Source organism: Morus notabilis, unplaced genomic scaffold, assembly GCF_000414095.1.
Source record: "Morus notabilis unplaced genomic scaffold, ASM41409v2 Scaffold114, whole genome shotgun sequence".
NCBI lineage: Eukaryota > Viridiplantae > Streptophyta > Magnoliopsida > Rosales > Moraceae > Morus > Morus notabilis.
Window position 1 is genome coordinate 629831 of NW_010359462.1, and position 22747 is coordinate 652577.

The 22747-nt window shown below is 38.5% G+C and overlaps 2 protein-coding genes across 4 annotated transcripts in view; one reads left to right on the plus strand and one right to left on the minus strand.

Moving 5' to 3' along the window:
* The window catches only part of LOC21402697, a 14583-nt gene extending 9826 nt beyond the window's left edge, over positions 1-4757 (plus strand). For all 3 annotated transcript variants that reach the window (XM_024163162.1, XM_024163160.1, XM_024163161.1), the window contains exons 4-8: positions 729-878; positions 1095-1166; positions 2761-2820; positions 3163-3602; positions 4115-4757. In XM_024163162.1, coding sequence (XP_024018930.1) covers positions 729-878; positions 1095-1166; positions 2761-2820; positions 3163-3602; positions 4115-4723 — 1331 coding nt within the window. In that variant the 3' untranslated portion in view covers positions 4724-4757. The remainder of the gene's footprint in view (positions 1-728; positions 879-1094; positions 1167-2760; positions 2821-3162; positions 3603-4114) is intronic.
* Positions 4758-19047: 14290 nt separating this feature from the next.
* On the minus strand, positions 19048-21781 carry LOC21402698 (pentatricopeptide repeat-containing protein At4g21065). The gene has a single exon (XM_010094400.2). The coding sequence runs from the start codon at positions 21705-21707 to the stop codon at positions 19836-19838; it is 1872 nt and encodes a 623-aa protein (XP_010092702.1). The 5' UTR covers positions 21708-21781; the 3' UTR covers positions 19048-19835.
* Between the last annotated feature and the right edge of the window lie 966 nt (positions 21782-22747).

Here is a 22747-nt window from a genome sequence, read left to right on the forward strand (position 1 = left end):
AAAAAAAAAAAAAAAAAAAAAAAGAAGATCCATCACCACTCCCTTGCGCCAGTTAAATCAAGAAAACAAGCCAATAGGAGTAGGGGCACTTAAGTCCTTTAGATGCAAAAGGCGTACACATGATAATCACGTCTAAACAAAATTATAAGACATTAGCGCGGGGATGTTAACTTTAAGGGCCTAAACCGTTTGGTATATGAGTTCATATCATGATTCAAACTAGGTTCTTAATTATAACTTTTGAAGTTTAAATTTTTTTATGAGAGAAAAATACTATATCAGAACTAAAAGTATGGGTTTGCACTGTAGTAGAACCCATATACCAAACTCCAAACATCACCTAAGTTGCTAACATTTTAACAGTTAATTGGATTGTATTTGCTAAAATTTAAAAAAAACGGGATCTAATGGTGCCAGATGCCTACTGATCTCTAATTTCATGAAGGGGAAAAAACTCTATGCAAGTGCATAATTATGAACCCATGATTGGTAATCTCGTATTTGCACTGTATGTTAGCTAGTGCATGGTTCTTGTGGCCACTTGATGAGGCTAGCTCAAGTAGTCGTGAGTGTGTAACTGTATTCTCTAGAGTTCGAATCTTAGTAGTTTTATTTGATGAGCAAAGTGAGAGCTGTAAAAGGAAAAAAGAAAAAAAAAAGTGCACGGTTCTTTTTCCCCTTCAACATTGTCCATCTGATTTTGATGAGGTATCGTTTGTTTTCTATAGATGTTTTGTTGTATCTACTTGAGCGGTTTCCGGGTTATCTGAGCAACTCTAAATCGAATGCGGCTGCTCTTCTCTCTGAATTGGCTGAAACTCCCTTGAACTTCTTGAGTGGCTGCAGGTTTGGATTTTGGCAAAGATGCATCTACTCAAGTAAGCAGTTCATTTCATTTGTTAGAATAACATCACGTAATCTCATATATAAGCAACTACTTTTTTTTTTTTTTTTTTTTTTTTTTTAATTATAGGTAAGAAAGTACTTTTTCATTATATTACTTTTTTTTAAGGTAAGAAAGTACTTTTTCATTATATAGTATACTTTTGTACGTACTTTAGTAATGAATTTCTTCTCCGGTACTATATATTTAGTTATTCCTGTAATTGGGAGGAGTTTTGAACTACCATTTTCCGTTAGAAGCAATGCGGGGGATCCCCATAAAGGTAATTTTTCTGTATTACTATTTAGATAGCCCTCTAAAATCTTCTAGTACTGCACGCATTGATGGCAAAGCACGGTTTTTTTTTTTTTTTTTGTTTTGCCTAAATTTTTGTGCACACACATATGTCGGTGAGAAAAGAATTATGTGCTGGTGATTGTGCTTTGTTGTTGAATAAGCGTAGGAACGCGGTTTTATTCATATTATGTGACCAAGTTAAGGATTCCAATTGCTAGCAATATTAGTTCTAATTTATCATATAGTGAACTCTTTTTTCTTTTTTAGGCTTTTCGATAAGAGAACCAAAATGATAATTGGTAGCGTGGAGGTGCTCAATTTATAGTGACGTATTTCATCTTTGCAGCTAGCCCATGAATTTCCGGGTTATTCCCACTTTATCTATCAAACTTTAAGAATTAATTTGCCCTTCCAATTTTGAACAAGTCCCACTTCTCCCACTATATTAGAATCCATTAAAAACGGATGGAAAAGAGAGGTTGGGGTTGTGTACGGTAACCTGGCATTTTTATGATAGTTTTCATAAAAAATAAGCAGAAAAAATCCATCCCCAATTAATCCGTTGTTTTTTTGTATGTTCTAAAAAAAAAATTAATATAGAAAGTTAAGTGGGACTAATTCGAAGCTAAAATGATATAGTGAGAGCTTTAAAGTTTAGGAGTAAAAATGAGAATATCGTTAGAACTCAAAAGGCACAAGTGATATTGATCTAAAAATGTTTTACTGACTGCAAAATTAAATAGTAATATTTCCAAGTTAATTATATTAATTTTGACCATAAAAACATTAGTGTCATTTAATTGTTTTCATTTGTTTTTCAAAATATTTATGCATTTTGAGGCAAGAAAATGAAAACGTTTTCTGAATTACCGTTGGTTAGTAAATGTTTTAGAAATGAAATCAAAGATAAAAAAAATGGAGAAAATGATTTTTGTTAAGGAAATGGAAAATGGTTGGAAGTTTTTTCACATTTTCATTTCTATTTTCTAATGTTATAACTTAACAAATTAACATTTTTATAAATATACCCAAACACAACTTCACTTTTTTTATACCTAAAATAATCTCTGATAAAAATAACGAAGTAAGGTAATTTCATAAACAATCACAACAACATTTCAATCATCATACTAAATACAAAACAATTTTGAAAACTCTACAAAAGACCCGTTAATTCTTTTTTTTTTTTTCCTTACCTACATAATCTCAAGGAATTTTACGTGTGATATACCACATGATCATTGATGCATTATCCATAAGAAATCTTCTGGTGAGTACTAGAGAGGTATGAGTGAAAAGAACATGTATATATATGCAGAAGTACTTAAAGATCTTATGGTTACTTATAATTAGGTTGTACCGACGTCCATGTCCATTTGATCAAGATGCGTCGATCCAGTTGAAGATACATTAGTATTCATATTACCGATCATCTTTGGCTTAAAATTATTCAATAGCACATGTTACTAATTAAATCAACAATGTATTGTTGTTCACTATGCTTTTCCTGCTATATCAGTGCTTTTGTATGAGTTGCTTGATCAATTCGAACTACATATTGACCTTTATCTTTCTTTTAGATTGCTCTGCAGTGCTTCATTGGTTCCGACGAGTGCTCTTCAACATTTCCAAAGTAATAGGTATACATAGAAGATAACCTTATACTACTTTGAATGTTTTAATTCACGCTATATACAATTAGAAAAGTCTCAAATTCAGCACTTTGTAGCATTTTTTGTTTGCTATTGTAACATCGTTTGCACGTTCATATGTAACACTCAATTTATCTCAAGTGTAATACTCAACGTTGTCGAGTGTTACATTAAATCAGATTGCGTGTTAATTACAAAAATACAGACGATGTTATAATGACAATGAAAAATATTACAATTGCATTACTGGTTCAGGTGCCTTAGTCGAAACATTTCCTGTGTATAATTAATTCATTTATCAAAAATATTTTTCTGCAATTTAATTTGCAGCACCCGATTTTATTTGGCGAATCCAAGAAAAAAAACGCAGGCACCATTGTGCCATAGAATTGGTAAACTTAGTTTGCGGGCAAATTATCAAAATGGATGCTATTGAAGAGGGTTTCATGGGTTATCAAATCCTATACCGAGCCACAACTTCCGGGATAATTGAGATATTAAGGATATGTTTCCAACTATGTCCAGAGCTAATCTGGGTCCGTCTAAAGGATAAAGACTATTCTTTGCTTGAAGCTGCGGTTAAAAATCGGCATGATGAGATTTTCAAATTTTTGATCCGGGATAAATCATGCTTTGCCATAGACTCTAGCTTTTATTATGAAGTTTCAACTACACTCTTGCATAAAACAGCGACACTGGCGCCTTCTCTCGAACTCTTGTCTGTGTCTGGTGTAGCCCTTCAAATGCAACGAGAAATACAATGGTTCAAGGTAGAGTATATGGAATGTTCATTACTTTGATGTCCCTTTTTTAAAGTATATTAAAAAAAAAATGGACAAATACATATGAAATTATATGTTATAGGCGACTTTCGTGTTTGAGGTTCCGGGAAAAAAAAAAAAAAGAAGGAAAAACCAGTACCTTGTATCAAACATCAAGTTTTCAGGGCCACAACTGCAAAGGTAGGGTCATTTAATGGAATCCACTTACGGGCCATTATGTTACCTCCTTTTAAAGGCCTTTGTGGTCAATCTGTTTGTGGGTTTTACGTGTTACTATGTTTCATTAAAAAAAAAAAAAAAATTGATAACCCTGCCACTGAGGTGAGTTCGACATTGGCTAGAAGTGAGGTACATTTATTATGGTACTATTTAAGTACCCACAAGTTCTTTTTAGTCAGTAATAGTTTGAATAGTGTCACTTATAGTGGGGTCTATTTAATGCCTTGATTATGTATCACGTGTATATTTAAAAAAGTTTCTTGGTAAATATTTTGTTTTAGGCTGTGGAGAAATTGATGTACCCTACTACTGTGGAAAACACAAATGAAGAAAACTTAACTGCATGGGAGTTATTTAAAAGGGAGCACAAACAACTAGCTGAAGCGGGAGAGAAATGGATGAAAGATACATCAGATTCTTGTATGATTGTTTCGACTCTGATTACTACCGTTGTGTTTGCCGCTGCTTTTACCGTGCCCGGAGGTAATGATAGTAATGACGGAGTTCCGATCTTCTTGTGGAGCAAGGCATTCTTGGTGTTTGCCGTTTCGGATGCACTAGCACTCTTTTCCTCTTTAACTTCTCTCTTGATGTTCTTGTCCATTCTTACTGCCCGTTATGCGGAAGAAGATTTCCTCAAATCATTACCAGAGAGGTTGATAATAGGTCTGGCTTCTCTCTTCTTTGCAATTGCCACAATGATGATAGCTTTCGCTGCAACACTCTTTATTGTACTCAGCAAGAGGCTACAATGGGTTTTTGGTCCTATCATTTTGTTATCATTTTTTCCGGTGAGTATATTTGGACTGTTAAAGCTTCCTTTGTTTATCCAAATGATCCAATCAACCTATGGCTCCACCCTTTTGCCTTCCAACGTCTCCGAAATGTAGAAACATTTTCAATTTTTTTAGCTTTGTAAAAACTAAAATAGAATCGTTGAACTTCAAAAAGGGATGTTGAAGGGCCCTGCATGCTCATTTGTATGTTTTGTTTTTGGAATATGAAAATTTTCGACTTTTATAAAGTAATATACTAAAAATAAAAAGTTTCGACATCGGCCAAAGCAGAGGGCTATGATTTGCCCCAAGTTTGTGGACCGAAAGTTTGTCAAATTCGATCAGGTTACGGATCTGCACGAACACCTTTGTCAATTCAAAGATAAAAATTATGCTATGTGCCTGAAATTGCACTTGTGTTATTAATATTTATGCCACAAAGTTATTTTATTTATTTATTTATTTATTTAATTTTGCTAAAGCGCCACAAGCTAATTTGGTGTTTCATTTGCACTAATTGACATTTCACTCTCCTTTGACCACTTATCATATTATCCTTTTGCAATCCTAATTCAAACCATAGCGTATTTTTTTCAACCCACAACGGCAATAATAACACCCCTAAACCCCGTCGGTGACACAGGCCCCCCTCCCCATTGATTGCCTCACGCTCCTTCACCCATGGGCCACGGCTGATCACCTCTACAACCAACTGACACGATCAACTGTCAGTGAGAGTTATACTGCGACGTGGCGATTGTGTTGCTCCAATCACCACAAAGATCGCGATGCTCCTGGCTTCGTGTCCTCAACAATGACAATCACATTGTGAGGAGGTACCTACTACATATTCACATAACCCAAATCGCATCAATTGATTCAATTTCACACCAAATCCAACAACTAATTAGGGATGGCAATGGGCAGGGCGGTGGTGAGGAATGATTTCCCGTCCTATTCCCGCTTCATAAAATCATCCCCGTCCCCACCTCCTAAAATCTTCACCATCTCCGCTCACATCCCCGCCCGCATAAGGAGAAGTGGGGTTGAGGTTGGAGATTCCCTATTAGCGGAACCGTTCTCATACCGCCTTATTACCTATCTAATAAAATAATGTGTTTTAAAATTAAAGTAACTTATAACCAAAAAAAAAAAAAAAAAAAATAACGATGGGTTTAACCCAAAATGAAAGTTTGCACAAAACAAATCAAATTCTAAATATATGCACATCATGTCTTAATCATAAATCCACAAAAGACCTAATTATATCTAAAAAATTAAAATGTATAGATTTATTTATATAAAGTATATATTTATCCTCTATCCCCGCCCCTATCCCTAAGTATTGTCCTCTATCCCCATCTTTTTCAAGGCGGGGCCTCGAGGGGAATATTGCATCTCTATAACTAATTTATTAATAAATTATAAACTCATATAAAAACTAAAAAAAAAACCCTAAATCATATGACCGCGTGGGCGAGTGTCTTGGGGGCGGTGTTGTGGGTGTTGATGGCTTGGGTGAGGTGAGACTTTGGCGATGGCAACTTTGAAAATGACAGCTTTTGTAGTGACCAAGAAAATCTCATAATTTAAATAATGAAATTCATGTATTTAAGTCAAAGATTTTTCCTGAAAAAATATATATTATGTACATTTTTTTTTTATTGAAGGATTTATGGAATTAACATCTGCATTCCTAAATTCTGTAATAGATTTCACGTTAAGTTCACGTTTTTCTGATCAAGTAAATTCGATCGATAAATTCTCACCGTACTTTAAAACGAAAAAATTTCCAGTATAGATACAGTTTGAGAATCTTAATTTTAAGAATCTCCAATTACAATACAAACTAGCATCTAGTACCCGTATACAGGAGAAAATAGCTGTCAGTATAATTTTGGATAGTTTTAATGAGTAAATTTAGAAAGTAGACAAAGGTACAAGGGTTAGGTTTCATTTTTCTCTCTCATTCCCTCACTTGGCCGGCCAAACTTAAGGGATTATAGCCAAAAATTTGGCTAGTGAAGTGTGCTAGATGGACTTCATGATGGGATTGAGTCAAATCAACTATTGGACATGAAATGCTTACACCATTCCCTCTTGAAGCACTCCACCGGCCAGCCACAATAAAGGGGGGGGGGGGGGGGGGGGGGATATAGCCAGCCACAATAAAGGGGGGGATTAATCCAAAAATCTAGCTAATTAAGCTAGTTTGATAGGCTTAAATGAGAACTAAGATGAGATCAAGTAATGTCTATAAAGGTGAGACCATTAGTGAAAGCATTAGGTTAGCCATTTTTGTACATCTCCTCTCATTTCCCCCACACCCAAACCGGCCACACTCCTCCATTTTTCTCTCAAATATTTTCTTCCACTCTCCCAAGTTTGAGCCACTAGCAATCAATAGAAGAAGAAGGAGATCAAAGGGTTTAGGAGGAGTCTAGACAAAAATCTCTCCAAGGGTAAAGAAACTCTAAATCCTCTCTTCTTTTTCATGTTGGGGTAAAGTTTGAAATATAGAAATGTCTTTTCAAATTTTCTTATACTTTCTAGTTCCAAGCCATTAACAAGTCTTAGTGGAGTTCAAAGGTTTTTCAAGAAAGAGAGAGATTTCTTCAAGGGTAAGTTTTTTTTTTTCTAAACTCTTCTCCATTAATTTCTAGCCAACTTTAAGCTTGGATTTATGGATGTAAATTTGTGGTTCTTGAGGAGATGAGTTGTAATAAGGGTGTGTGAGTTTTATGTTAGTTTTGTGAGCTTTTAGCTTAGTTTGATGTGGTATGCTTATGCTTGATTTAAGCTTGCTTACTTCCGGTTAGAGGAAAAATTTCCGGTTACTCTGAACACGAAAATGAGAACCCTAGAGTGAGATTTTTCGGTGTTTCAAAGTTTGAACTTATAGCCCTCGACGTTTTGAACATCTTCTGTGTCTATGCCAAAACCTAATTTTAACTCTAAAAGCAAGTTTGAGGCCATTTTATAAAAAATGGACAAGTTGTCCATCACAGTTTCAAAAAGAAAATTTTTGCTACAACATTATTATAGCATCCGCAACATTTTAAAAGATTGCTGCAGCATTTCCTACAGCAAAAGAAAAAAAATAGCAGCCACTATTTTCAGCCAAACGAGGCCTTTAGATGCTGAATTTTAACTTTCATTAAAAACAACAATTTTAGATCTCGACGAGACGAAGAATTGTCGCGAAGAACAAAATTTTGAAATTCGACTCTAAGATGTAGTAAAATGCAGATTTAAGAAACTGCACAGTTTTTAACAAAACAAAACTAAAACAGTGTCGGTTTTAACAAAAAGTCATCAAAGAACTTAGTGGTTTATCGAGCAAATAATCCCGACGGGCACCTACGAGCCCAATATGATAGGTCCATAGAATTTTAAAGATTTAATGTGGGTCCAACGCCGTCATTAATTTAAATAAATAGTACACATGAATTATATGTGTTTGAGTACACGAAATGTTATGTAGGCTATGCTACGTCATGCTGCATACACTTAGCAGTACACATGAATTATATGTGGTTGAGTACATTCCATATTATAGTATGCTATGTTATGTCATATTGCATACTCCTTAATAAGTCAAGAGGAACTTATAAGAATAATCCCAGTTGAGTGCCGTACCAGCCTCTGAGAGGGAGGTGACCCAGGCTCCCAAGGGAGAAGAAAAAAAATATATACTAATGTCCTCTGAGAGGGAGGCATTCAGTTCAGATATTATCTCGGTGTCATGGGGGACCTTGTAAACCCTCACGTCCCGATGATTGCGCGCTAGTGGTACGAGCACTCGGACCCATCAGTAAGAAAGAAAGAGAAGATAAGTTAAGATAATAAGACCTTGATAAGACATCATAATTCAACATAATTGGCTCATGCATATTTATTCATGTGAACTCACAGTTATCTTGAGAGAGGTAGTTCGTACTTGCTGAGCGAAAGCTCATTATAGAATGTTTATACTGTAGGTAAGCAACCGGCATATAATGTCTGATGGACTGACGACGAGTGGACGAATGATGTGGAGATCGGGAAATGGATACCGCTCACAGTATTTTCGCAATCAGTTTTATGTTATAAATAGTTTTGCTAATTATGACTCTGAAACTATATGTTAAGTGGTTTTGAGGATTATGGCTATTAGTAAGTAAAATTTAAGGAGTTGATACATATATATAGTTATATTTATATGCTTTGAAGAACAGATATGTTAAGGTTGTATATTTTGTTAAGAAAGCAATTCGTATCTTATGTTTACAATGGGACTTTAAAAAAAAAAAAATGTTCTGAAAATTTTTAAGGAATTTCAGTAAGTACAAGTTAAAAAGTTAGCTACAGTGGCGGCCTCAAAGGAGGGTCATCATAGTTGGTATCAGAGTCGGTATCCTGCCATCCTACTCCACACCGTCATGTGCCTACTCCGCCCCAGTCCAAGTAAGTAGAAATTCATGTAAATAGTAGAATATGAGTAAATATTAATGTTAATGTTATTACGTTACAATAGAGTATGGCGCGCCAATAGACCCCAGAGAGATCGAGGAGGATCGTAGAGCTATGATCGTATTCGTGGACATGCGTGTGCATATATTCTCCGGTCACCGACCACCGTACTTGCTAATGGAGTGGATCAACGTTATGGAGATCGCCTTCGACGTTTGCCACATCCCCGAGCGGTTGAGAGTCCGATTGGCTACCTCAAAATTGTTAGGACACACTCTCGCCTGGTGGCTCGGGAAGGGAGCTGAACACAAATCCCCTAGTTGGGGGGAGTTCAAGCAGGAGATCAGAGCCGAGTATGGGTCGGTATTGTATGGCGCTATTGAAGTTCATGCTCAGGGGGTGCAGAGAGATCCTCACATCTGGGACGATATGCAAAGAAGACAATATGAGGCTTTAGAGGCCATTTGGGATTCTTATGAGGGAGAGTCCATGGCTCATTACTGCCAGCGTTTTTGGGACTCTATGCTGCCCGTAATACCAACCCAGATCCTATTTTCAGAGGTCTGAGATTTGATCTGGAGAGGGGTATCTCAGGAGGTTCGAGACTTAGTTCCTTAACCTGGACAATACTACCACGTCCAGCAGTTTTTGGAAGAGATAATAAATGGCGAAGAGGAGCTACACCAAGCCCATCAATAACTTCAAGCCAATGGCGCAGCAGCAGCGGTTGTAGCTCAGCCAGAGTAGGACACAACACTAGGATATCATGCAGATGGCGATGAAGATGATGATGAGCCGATAGACTACATGTCCGAGGACTATGATGAGGAAGTACCAGAGCATGTCATCATCACAAGCGATGATGAGTATACAGAGGAGGAGGATCCCTCAGAGGATGAGATGTTCGGCGCCGAGGGGTTCTCAGATGGAGATGCAGAACCTGAGTCCGGATTATCATCGGACTGATAGCGTCACCTACAATACATTTTGCTAATTTGTATAGGACATTTTTGTACCGTGAGAAGTGGTAGCCACTCTCACCTTGACCTCATTAGGCATCGTTTCTTTTTGATGTATTATGGGAAGTGGTAGCCACTCCCAACAGATATGCTGACAGATGTAAATGATACGGGAAGTGACAAACACTCCCGGCAGTTATGATTAACAAGTTATGAAATCAAGCTTATATGAAATTAAAAGTTTATGCATAATTAGAGTAAATTCTATTTATGAATTAAGAGTGTAAATCTGAATGAAATCATGTATCAAGTAAACAAGATTGTATGTGTCCTTATCACGATATGAATACATTTCGCATACAACCGACATAATTTTAGACGCAGAGAAAGATAGAAACTTACATAGTACTTTTCTTTAATGAAGGATCATGGTTCGACCACGAGCACAAGCGGCTCGAAACCAGCCGGAGGTTGACTGGACGGGTCAAATGGCCGAAATGAGACAGTTGCTACAAGCGCAGCAACAAGAGATGAATGCTTTGCATGAACAGCTAGCACGATAGAACCATGCACCACCAGTCGGTGGCGAACCAGCCTACGAGAACCCACCTGCATGGGAAGATCCCCCTGCAGCCGGTGGTCAAAACGGTCAGGAGATACCGCCTGCACCAATCGCACAGGTAGAGGCTGAAGGACAGGACCACCACCCAGCGGAGCATAGGCGTTGGATTTCAACCTTAGAAAGGTTCCGTCGTATGAAAGCGCCAGAGTTCCATGGTTCCACAGACCCGATCGAAGTAGACAACTGGCTAACCGATGTTCAGGCAGTCCTAAACCTTATGAGGTTGAATGACCAAGAGAAGGTCCTGTGTGCCTCTTATATGCTTAAGAAGGAAGCTCGCCGATGGTGGCAGACAATGGAGCTAAAAAATGATGTCAATAAGATGACTTGGCAGGACTTTATGGAAGAATTTAATGAGAGGTACTTCAACTTAGACAACATGGCCGCCCAAGAGGATGAGTTTAATAATTTTCGCCAAGGAAATTTGTCCGTGGTAGATGCGGTGCAGAAGTTCAAGCAACTAGCTCGTCTATGCCCACACATGGTGACCTCAGAGCGGGAGGAGGTCAGGAGGATGATGAAGATGTTCCGAACCGACCTAGCAGTAGTAATTAGTGGCGGAGGCAGACCACCTGCGACCGTGGAAGACTGTGTTGGTCGAGCCATTCGCGCAGAATACTGGGTTAACCAAAACAGGGAGGAAATGGCTAAATTCTTCCAAGCTAAGAAAGAGGAAAGGGCTAAAGGGAAACAAACCAGGAAACCCAATCCAAAGGGCAGAATAGTAACCCAGGCCAAGGTAACAAGCAGCAAGGACAAGGCCAGAATAAGAGGAAAGGGAACTTCAACCCGGGGAACCAAAAAGGCCAACCTTAGAAGAAGAACAACGCCGGGCAAGTTAACAACAGTCTCCCTACTTGCAACAAGTGTGGAAGGAAGCATCCAGGAGAATGCAAAGCTGGGGTAAGCGGTTGTTACACATGTGGCAAAGAGGGCCATTTTGCCAATGACTGTTATTCCAACCCCCAGAACCGAGCAGGTCAGAATCAACAGAGGATTCAGAATGAGCCGAGAGCCCCAGGAAATCAGCTGCATGTGATCCAAGCCGTGATCGATGAACCTCAGATTTCTCAGGGAAGAATAGAAGCTCCGGAACCCCAAGCTCGTATCTATGCCTATACTAGGGGAGATGCAGCAACTGGAACTTCTACAGTGGTGACAGGTCAGCTTCCTATAGCCAACCATGATGCTTACGCTTTATTTGATTCTGGAGCAACGCATTCATTTATGTCATCTAAGGTTACAAAGCATCTAGATAGCGCAAAATATAGAATAGATCAACCCTTTAGGACTGCCTTGCCTTCCGGGGATATCTTATTGTCTAATTATTGGTTAAGACATGTTCCAATAATTATTTGTGGAAGAACATTGTACATGAATTTGATAATCATTAGTATGAGGGATTACGACGTCATTTTGGGAATGGACTTCCTGAGGAAATACAACGCCATCATCGACTGCAGAAGCCGGAAGGTCGCGTTCAAGCCACCCGAGGAAGGAGAGTTCACTTACACAGTGACATCTCAGAAGCAGCCAATGCAGATGGTGTCCGCAATGAGAGTAAGTAAGATGTTGGCTAGCGGATGCATAGGGTATCTAGCTAATATGGTGGACAAGTCTAAGGAGATTAAGTTGAGACTGGAGGACATTCCAATAGTCAAACAATTCGTGGAAGTCTTTCCAGAAGAATTACCGGGACTACCCCCAGAGCGAGAGATCTCGTTCGAGATCGAACTGATGCCAGGATCAGCACCAGTTTCTAAGGCACCGTACCAGATGGCCCCGGCCGAGCTTAAAGAGCTTCAGATGCAACTACAAAAGTTGATAGATAAAGTTTTTGTCCGCCCGAGTTAGTCACCATGGGGAGCACCAGTTTTGTTCGTGAAGAAGAAAAACGGCACACTGAGGATGTGTATCGACTATCGGGAGCTGAATAAGATTACAATCAAGAATAAGTATCCACTATCGAGGATCGATGATCTATTCGACCAATTGAAGGGAGCTGCATATTTTTCCAAGATTGATTTGCGTTCAGGGTATCACCAGCTTCGGATAAAGGAAGGCGACGTGTCAAAGATAGCTTTCAGGACTCGTTATGGACACTACGAGTTCCTCGTGATACCGTTTGGACTGACTAATGCTCCAACAACATTCATGGACTTGATGAATCAAGTATTTAAGGAGCATCTAGACAAGTTTGTTATCATCTTCATAGATGACATCCTAATATACTCCAAGACGAAGGAAGGGCATGAGGAGCATCTGCAGACCGCCCTACAGATATTGAAGGAGAACCAGTTATATGCCAAATTTTCAAAGTGTGAATTTTGGCTAGAAAAGGTACAATTTTTAGGGCATGTGGTATCCAAAGAAAGAGTTATTGTGGATCCCGCCAAGATCGAAGCGGTTAGTAATTGGTCAGCTCTGAAGAATGTGACAGAGATGCGTAGTTTTCTTGGTTTAGCAGGATACTACCGACGCTTCGTGGAAGGATTCTCGAAGCTAGCAGCACCGCTCACGGCTTTCACACGGAAGGAAATGAAGTATGAATGGACTAAGAAGTGTGAAGAAAGCTTCCAGGAGCTAAAAAGGAGACTCACCAGCGCACCAATGTTGACCATTCTAGATGCGGAAGAAAGGAACTTTGTAGTCTACAGCGACGCTTCTAAGAAAGGATTAGGAGCCGTTCTCATGCAAGGAGGAAAAGTGGTCGCCTACGCCTCGCGACAACTTAAAGATCATGAAAAGAACTACCCGATGCACGATTTAGAACTTGCAGCGGTGGTTTTTACGCTGAAAATATGGTGACATTGCCTGTACGGAGTGAAGTGTGAGATCTACATAGACCACCAAAGTCTCAAGTACATCTTCACTCAGAAGGAGTTACACATGAGACAACAAAGATGGCTGGAATTGGTAAGGGACTATGATTGTGAGATCATCTATCATCCTAAAAAAGCAAACAAGATGGCTGATGCACTAAGTCGGAAGTTGTCAATGACACTAATGGCGATCAGTGCTCTACCACAACCCTGGCAGAAGGAAATATATGACCTTGAATTTGAGATAATTTCAGGGAAGTTATCATCTCTCACCCTACAGCTGACCATCCTAAAGCACATGAAGAGTAGTCAGGAATCCGATCCCACCTTAGTGATGTTAAAGGAGGAAGTTCTCGAGGGCAAAGAAACAGGGTTTAGCCTCTTGGAGGATGGCACACTTCTCCACAAGGGTAGGATATGCGTTCCTAAAGATGAGGAAATGAGGAAGTAGATCCTTTCAGAAGCACATGAAACGCCTTACTCTGTTCATCCGGGAGTAACTAAGATGTATAAGGATCTGAAAGGGAGCTTTTGGTGGCCAGGAATGAAGAAAGACGTGGTTGAATTCATATCGAAGTGCCTTAACTGTCAGAAAGTTAAAGCAGAGCATCAGCGTCCAGCAGGAGAACTACAGAAGATTGACATTCTAGAATAGAAGTGGGACCAAATCACGATGGATTTCGTGGTAGGGTTGCCTAGAACATCCGACGGCAACGATGCGATTTGGGTAATTGTAGATCGATTGACTAAATCCGCACACTTTCTGCCGATCAAACTCAGTTATTCTATTGAGCGACTGGCCGAACTTTACGTGTCCAAGATAGTAGCGTGGCATGGAATTCCAGAATCTATCATTTCAGATCGAGACGGCCGTTTCACGTCTAGATTTTGGAAAAGTGTACATGACACAATGGGATCTAAGTTAAAGTTCAGTACGGCTTTCCACCCACAGACAGATGGCCAATCTGAGAGGACCATCCAGACCCTAGAAGATATGCTGAGAGCATGTGTCATGGACTTCAAGGGAAACTGGGATAGGAAGTTACCTTTGATAGAGTTTTCCTACAATAACAGCTATCACGCGTCAATAAGAATGGCACCTTTCAAAGCTATATACAAAAGAAGATGCAGGTCCCCAATTCACTGGTACGAATCGGGGGAGAAGCATCTTGAAACAGTAGACTTCATCAGGAGAACCACAGAGGATGTGAGACTCATCAGAGAGAGGTTAGATACAGCTCACAGTCGCCAGAAGAGTTACGCGGATAAACACCGCAGGCCACTAGAGTTTCAGCTAGGAGACTTAGTTTTTCTGAAGGTGGCACCGATGAAAGGGGCAATGAGATTGGGTAAGAAAGGGAAGCTCAGTCTGAGATACATCGGACCTTTTGAGATCCTCGAAAGGATTGGAAAAGTCGCATACAGACTAGCATTGCCGCCAGAATTGGCTTCTGTACACAACGTCTTTCATGTATCGATGTTGAAGAAATATGTGACAGATATGTCGCATGTATTGCACCAGGAACCTGTCGAGGTGCACGCGGACCTTACCTACGAGGAAAAACCAGTCCAGATCTTGGCTCGCGAGGAGAAAACTTTAAGGAATAAAGTAATTCCTCTAGTTAAAGTCTTGTGTCGAAATCACAATATTGAGGAAGCTACTTGGGAACGCGAAGAAGATATGACGAGAAGTTGCCCCGAGTTGTTCTAATTTTCAGGATGAAAATTCTTAAGGGGGGTAGATTGTAGTGACCAAGAAAATCCCATAATTTAAATAATGAAATTCATGTATTTAAGTCAAGAATTTTTCCTGGAAAAATATCTATTATGCACGTTTTTTTTATTGAAGGATTTATGGAATTAACATCTGCATTCCTAAATTCTGTAACAGATTTCACGTTAAGTTCACATTTTTTCGATCAAGTAAATTCGATCGATAAATTCTCACCGTACTTTAAAACGGAAGAATTTCCAGTACAGATACAGTTTGAGAATCTTAATTTTAAGAATCTCCAATTACAATACAAACTAGCATCCAATGCCCATATACAGGAGAAATAGCTGTCAGTATAATTTTGGACAGTTTTAATGAGTAAATTTAGAAAGTAGACAAAGGTACAGGGTTAGGTTTCATTTTTCTCTCTCCTTCCCTCACTTGGCCGGCCAAACTTAAGGGATTATAGCAAAAAATTTGGCTAGTGAAGTGTGCTAGATGGACTTCATGATGGGATTAAGTCAAATCAACTATTGGACATGAAATGCTTACACCATTCCCTCTTGAAGCACTCCACCGGCCAGCCACAATAAAGGGGGGGATTAATCCAAAAATCTAGCTAATTAAGCTAGTTTGATAGGCTTAAATGAGAACTAAGATGAGATCAAGTAATGTCTATAAAGGTGAGACCATTAGTGCAAGCATTAGGTTAGCCATTTTTGCATATCTCCTCTCATTTCCCCCACACCCAAACTGGCCACACTCTTCCATTTTTCTCTCAAATATTTTCTTCCACTCTCCCAAGTTTGAGCCACTAGCAATCAATATAAGAAGAAGAAGGAGATCAAAGGGTTTAGGAGGTCTAGACAAAAATCTCTCCAAGGGTAAAGAAACACTAAATCCTCTCTTCATTTTCATGTTTTGGTAAAGTTTGAAATATAGAAATGTCTTCTCAAATTCCTTATACTTTCTAGTTCCAAGCCATTAACAAGTCTTAGTGGAGTTCAAAGGTTTTTCAAGAAAGAGAGAGAGTTCTTCAAGGGTAAGTTTTTTTTTCTAAACTCTTCTCCATTAATTTCTAGCCAACTTTAAGCTTGGATTTATGGATGTAAATTTGTGGTTCTTGAGGAGATGAGTTGTGATAAGGGTGTGTGAGTTTTATGTTGCTTTTGTGAGCTTTGAGCTTAGTTTGATGTGGTATGCTTATGCTTGATTTAAGCTTGCTTACTTCCGGTTAGAGGAAAAATTTCCGGCTACTTTGAACGTGAAAATGAGGACCCTAGAGCGAGATTTTTCGGTGTTTCAAAATTTAAACTTATAGACCTTGACGTTTTAAACGTTTTCTGTGTCTATGACAAAACCTAATTTTAACTCTAAAAGCAAGTTTGAGGCCATTTTGTAAAAAATGGACAAGCTGTCCATCACAGTTTCAAAAAGAAAATTTTTGCTACAACATTGCTATAGCATCCGCAGCATTTTAAAAGATTGCTGCAACATTTCTTACAGCAAAAGAAAAAAAAATAGCAGCCACTGTTTTCAGCCAAACGAGGCCTTTAGAGGCTGAATTTTAACTTTCATTAAAAACAACAATTTTAGATCTCGACGAGACAAAGAATTGTCGCGAAGAACAAAATTTTGAAATTTGACTCTAAGATGTAGTAAAATGCAGATTTCAGAAACTGCACAGTTTTTAACAAAACAAAACTAAAACAGTGTCGGTTTTAACAAAAAGTCATCAAAGAACTTAGTGGTTTATCGAGCAAATAATCCCGACGGGCACCTACGAGCCCAATATGATAGGTCCGTAGAATTTTGAAGATTTAATGTGGGTCCAATGCCGGCATTAATTTAAGAGACTCCGTTAGAGTATAAATTTTAGCGGCCTAAGAGTTAGAATGCCACGTATAAGTTCTAGGCCGAATTGGGCATTAATATCATAACAAGGAAAAATTAGGAAAATAAGACTTTGAATATTTAATTGATCCTTATTATCCTTTAGTAAAGGAAAGGAATATATGCCTTATGGAAAGGGTTAGGTTTTCCTTCATAATTTGCTAAAATAGAATAACAAATGACAGTTAACCTCACATTCTTAATGGGTGTTCATTTTCAAAAGAAAGCAAGAGACTAGGCTGATAGGCGAAAAGGGGATTTCAGCTTTGAAAATCAGGTAAGTAGGAATCTCGCCTACAGTATAAATAGATTTTAAATAAATAGTACACATGAATTATATGTGTTTGAGTACATGAAATGTTATGTAGGCTATGCTACGTCATGCTGCATACACTTAGCAGTACACATGAATTATATGTGGTTGAGTACATTCCATATTATAGTATGCTATGTTATGTCATATTGCATACACCTTAATAAGTCAAGAGGAACTTATAAGAATAATCCCAGTTGAGTGACGTCCCAGCCTCTGAGAGGGAGGTGACCCAGGCTCCCAAGGGAGAAGAAAAAAAAATATACTAATGTCCTCTGAGAGGGAGGCATTCAGTTCAGATATTATCTCGGTGTCATGGGGGACCTTGCAAACCCTCACGTCCCGATGATTGCGCGCAAGTGGTACGAGCACTCGGGCCCATCAGTAAGAGAGAAAGAGAAGAGAAGATAAGTTAAGATAATAAGACCTTGATAAGACATCATAATTCAGCATAATTGGCTCATGCATATTTATTCATGTGAACTCACAGTTATTTTACGAGAGGTAGTTCCTACTTGCTGAGCGAAAGCTCATTATAGAATGTTTATACTGTAGGTAAGCAACCGGCATATAATGTCTGATGGACTGACGGTGAGTGGACGAACGATGTGGAGATCGGGAAATGGATACCGCTCACAGTATTTTTGCAATCAGTTTTATGTTATAAATAGTTTTGCTAATTATGACTCTGAAACTATATGTTAAGTGGTTTTGAAGATTATGGCTATTAGTAAGTAAAATTTAAGGAGTAGATACATATATATAGTTATATTTATATGCTTTGAAGAACATATATATTAAGGTTGTATATTTTGTTAAGAAAGCAATTCGTATCTTATGTTTACAATGAGACTTTAAGAAAAAAATGTTCTGAAAATTTTTAAGGAATTTCAGTAAGTACAAGTTAAAAAGTTAGCTACAGTGACGGCCTCAAAGGAGGGTCGTCATGACTTTCGCGAGGACGTTGACAACAACGTGGGAATGAAGAGAGGAAGAGAGAGTTTTGTTTTTGTTTGATATTTCAGGTGGCTTTCATGAAATAACAAAGTTGCGTCTTCTTTTTTTTTTTTATAAAAAAAAATCACATTATATGACAGACCATTTTCTAATCTCTCATGAAATAAATAAATAAATAATTTGGTTTCAGCTTTTGTTGAACCCCAAATAATAGCTTTAATTTTTTATTAGTGAGCATATAGTGGAATTTAATGGTAGGATGGTAACGTAAAACCCCGCCCTACGGGCTCCCGTAGATTCGCGTATGCAATGCTACGAGGGCTTCCTCTCCCTCTATCTCACCTCCGGTAAGGTATGGATTGGACTTTTTATTGAGTGAGTGGTTCACGGCGTGGACCAATCCTTCTTTCCACGCTCCCATTATTCTGGTTGGTTATTCTTAAGTAATGCATTTGTGTCTGACCCTTGCAATCAACTTTAATAGGTATACTTTGACGCATAACAAGCAAATCCTCATGCAACATTTCTCCCGGCCAACCCCAAGAATGCCATTGTAGAAGACCTCGATGTGGTTCGACGCTTTTCCCATCACTGTCTATTGGTCATAGAAACCATAAAATATAGCAAAATGAGATTTTGAAAATTTTTAATAAAAAGGATCTATTTCATGATGCTATTTAAAATTGTTTATGCATATAATGTTTGGCTTTAAGGTTTCAATTGATGAAACAGGGAAATCATACAAGAGATTCCTAGCTCAAACTGCCGACAAAAACCACGGCGAAAATCTTGAGCGAAACTACAAAGATAAAATCCTAAAGATTGAAGAAGAGCGAATTTGCTTTCCCGGTTCATGGCAGCGATCCTCGTGTTCTTTGTCTTCCAAGGAGGAGACGCCATTATGAGCAACATGGTTACAAAGCAAAAGAATAAATGAAGAGCCACTCTCAAAGCCAAGGACATGCAATCCACAGAACAAAGCCACGATCACCACTTCAATAATTTCCCACTACTCAGCTTTCAGAGCATAAGAAACACTCATATAAAGATTAACGCAATCTTTAACAAACCTCTATAATTAGAACTTGACCACAAAATAATTTACCACGCGACCTAACTAGGGTAAGAACCATCTATATTCACATTTAATGAAAGAGGCTGCCAAAGAATATATGATCATGGAAGCCTTATTTAGGAATGTTTTTCACAAGAAGATCAGACAAGGCATAGTGTTCTTCTTGTGAAACAAAACAACTATCGACCTTAAACAATTGATCCACAAATGTTGCAAGGCAGGATCTATCTTCAATTCCATTTACTTTTCAGTCTTTCAAAATGTCTCCTTCTTAGTCCTCTGTAAATCATATTGCCCAAATAAGTGTAGAAAAAGCTTTGTTCGACCCAAATTTTTGGGGAAAAAAGCGTGAACAATGCAGGAAGTATGGATTGTTATTGCCAACTCCAGAGCAAAATCAAACTATTCGAAGAAACATGTTACCAATAATCTCCACAAGAACAAGTACCATTTTTAAAATGGTGAAACCGAGTACAATCCCTCACAGCAATCTCCCTGTCATATACCTTAGATATCAGCTTCAAAGCAACATGACAATCTACACAAACTCTCAAATTCTTCATTATACGAATTGGTGTACATGGCGCTGCATTTACAAGCATGAAAGCAACTGCAATTTTCTCACTGTGAAAGGACAGAGCATTCTCCTTTTCCTCCTCTTCTATGTCTGCAAGCACAATTGCTGTATGAGGCACATAACCTTCCAGCTTCAATAACTTTGTGATCTCCGTTAGCTTCGCATATGTCTCCTCACTCTGTGGATGAGATCTATCGCCCATAACAAACTCATAAACACGATTTCTCAACTCAACAAGACTGTAACCTGGAGTTTTCCTCACGCGTTGGTTGATCATTGCACTTCTCACCTTTTGAACGTCCAACCAACGATTCTCCAATGCATAAAGATTGGAGAGAAGCACATCGTCCCCACTATGTCCAGGCTCTAATTTAAGGAGCTGAGTTCTTGCCAACTCCCCAAGAACCAAATGCCCATGTAATGTGCATGCTCCTAGCATGGTCCTCCAAATAACAGCATTTGGCCGCAAAGGCATTTTTTGAATATATTCATAAGCTTTTTCAACCAAACCCGCCCTACCCAACAAATCAATCATGCAACCATAGTGTTCTATCCTGGGCTCAATTCCATATATCTCCTTCATCTTCCTAAAGCAATTGAACCCTTCATCAACCATTCCACAATGGCTGCAGGCATACAAGAACCCGACAAAAGTTATCTGCGTAGGCACTAAACCCTCCCTCTCTAATCCCTCGAAAACCTGAATTGCTTCTTTGCCTAGCCCATTAACAGCCAAACCAACAACCAAAGAAGTCCAAGAAACCACACTTCTTTCCTCCATCTCATTAAACACTTTTCTTGCCTCCTTAATGCTCCCACACTTTGCATAAAGGTCCAAAAGCGCATTATTAGCGATCAAATTCAAACACAATCCAACTTTCAACATATACACATGAGCCCTCCTACCCAAAGCCAAAGCTCCAAGCTCACCACAAGCCGACAACAAACTGACCATCGTGAACCCGTCCGGCCCCACACCCTCAAACCCCATGTCTCTAAAAAGAACCAAAGCCTCATTGGGCCGACCATTCAAAGCAAACCCATTGATCACAGTGTTCCACGCCACAAGATCTCTGTGAGCCATTAACACAAACATCTTGTGCGCGCTATCAGTGTGCCCACAACTAGCATAGAAATGAAGCAAAGCGTTCTGAACATACACCAAAGACTCAAACCCATTTCTTAAAGCAACAGAATGAATCTTCCCACCCTCCTCAACATCCGCCAACTTAGCCACGGCCTTAAGAACAAAAGGGTAAGTGTGGGTATCGGGTTTAACGGAAGACACGCGAATAAAGCGATGATAAAGATCAAGAGCCAGCCTGGGATTTTCGCTTTCCGCGTACCCTCGAAACATGGTGTTCCATGTGTATATGTTTGGTCTGTCGATTTGTGAAAAGACATTGTTTGCATACGACATTGAAGCCGATAGAGACACGGCCGTGAAGATTAGGTGTTTGCCCATGTCCGGGTCGGCGAGTGGGACACCGTGTCTGATCGAAAAGGCGTGGATTTGCATCAGTTTGGACTCGGAAGAAGCGCACAACTGCAACAGAGAAATGTATTTTGCGATAATAATAGGGATTGGATTAGTTGGTGAAGGAAATGTTGGTTGGGACTTGTGATGGGAAGTTGATGAGAAGAGAGAGACAAAAGATGGGTTGGTGAAGGGCAACATAGATGGTTTGGTGAGAGAGAAGTTCTTAGAGAGCATCTGATTATGCTCTTTTGAGAGAAGAGCGATCTAGTTCAGTTGTCCTTATATACGAAAGCTCCGGTGATTGTCAATTTCATCATGATAAGTCGCCATGATAAAATGTTGAAATTGATGTTTACCCCTTTACTCGAGAAACTATTTAATAAAATGAAATTGACAAAATAATTTTCTTCATAATCTTCATAATGATAGTCGTTGTTTTTTTTTTTTTTTTTTTTTTTTTTATCGTTTTATAATCATTTTACAAATAAATTTTTTAAAAAAATTACTTTATAAATAAAGCTTTCTTATTGGCTCATTTTTATAAAGTCTTCTCTTACTCTTATTGCTACTTTTTTTGTTAATATAATTATTTAATTAAAAAAATATTAATTAAAAATAAAAAATAAAAATCAAGACTCATTTATTTTAAAATGTTATTTATCAAGATTTCTCCTTAAAAGAACCCACTTCAACGAACCCAAAACTCCTCTCTTTGTTTGGCTTCGAAAATCAGAGAAAAAGTGCTCGTTTTTGCTGGGGTTCGATCAAAGAGCTGGTGGAAGAATTATTATTTGTAGCTGATATTTTTCGCAAAGTTGTAGTTGGGGAGGCCGAGCCAGATTATGGTAAGCTGTCACGTAATTGTAACGTGGAGAAATCCATCCAAATATTGACTCTGTTTTTTAATTTGACCACAATTGCAGCTATAAACCATCTAATTCAATTAAGAAAAAGGTCTAAATCAGTACCAGATTATTGCAAATAAATCATACTATTTAACTAAGAAATAGTTTTACATATTTTGAAATTAGTTTAAAGCTATGCCCACAAAGTTATGTTTTATGAGACGTTCTCATAGGAAGAGATTTTGTGGCGAGATATATCAAAATCAAATAGATGAGAGAAAAAAAAACTATAAACACATTTCATAAATAATGTAACGATTACCGTAAATTGATAGGTTAATTTTGTCATATATGTTGCCATAGAATTAGGGATGTCAATGGGATGGGACAGGTTTCTAAACGACCCGCACTGCCTCACAATTAGATCTT

Coding starts and splice junctions, on each gene's coding strand:
- LOC21402698 (XM_010094400.2), bottom strand. CDS start 21,707: ATGCTCTCTAAGAACTTCTCTCTCACCAAACCATCTATGTTGCCCTTC.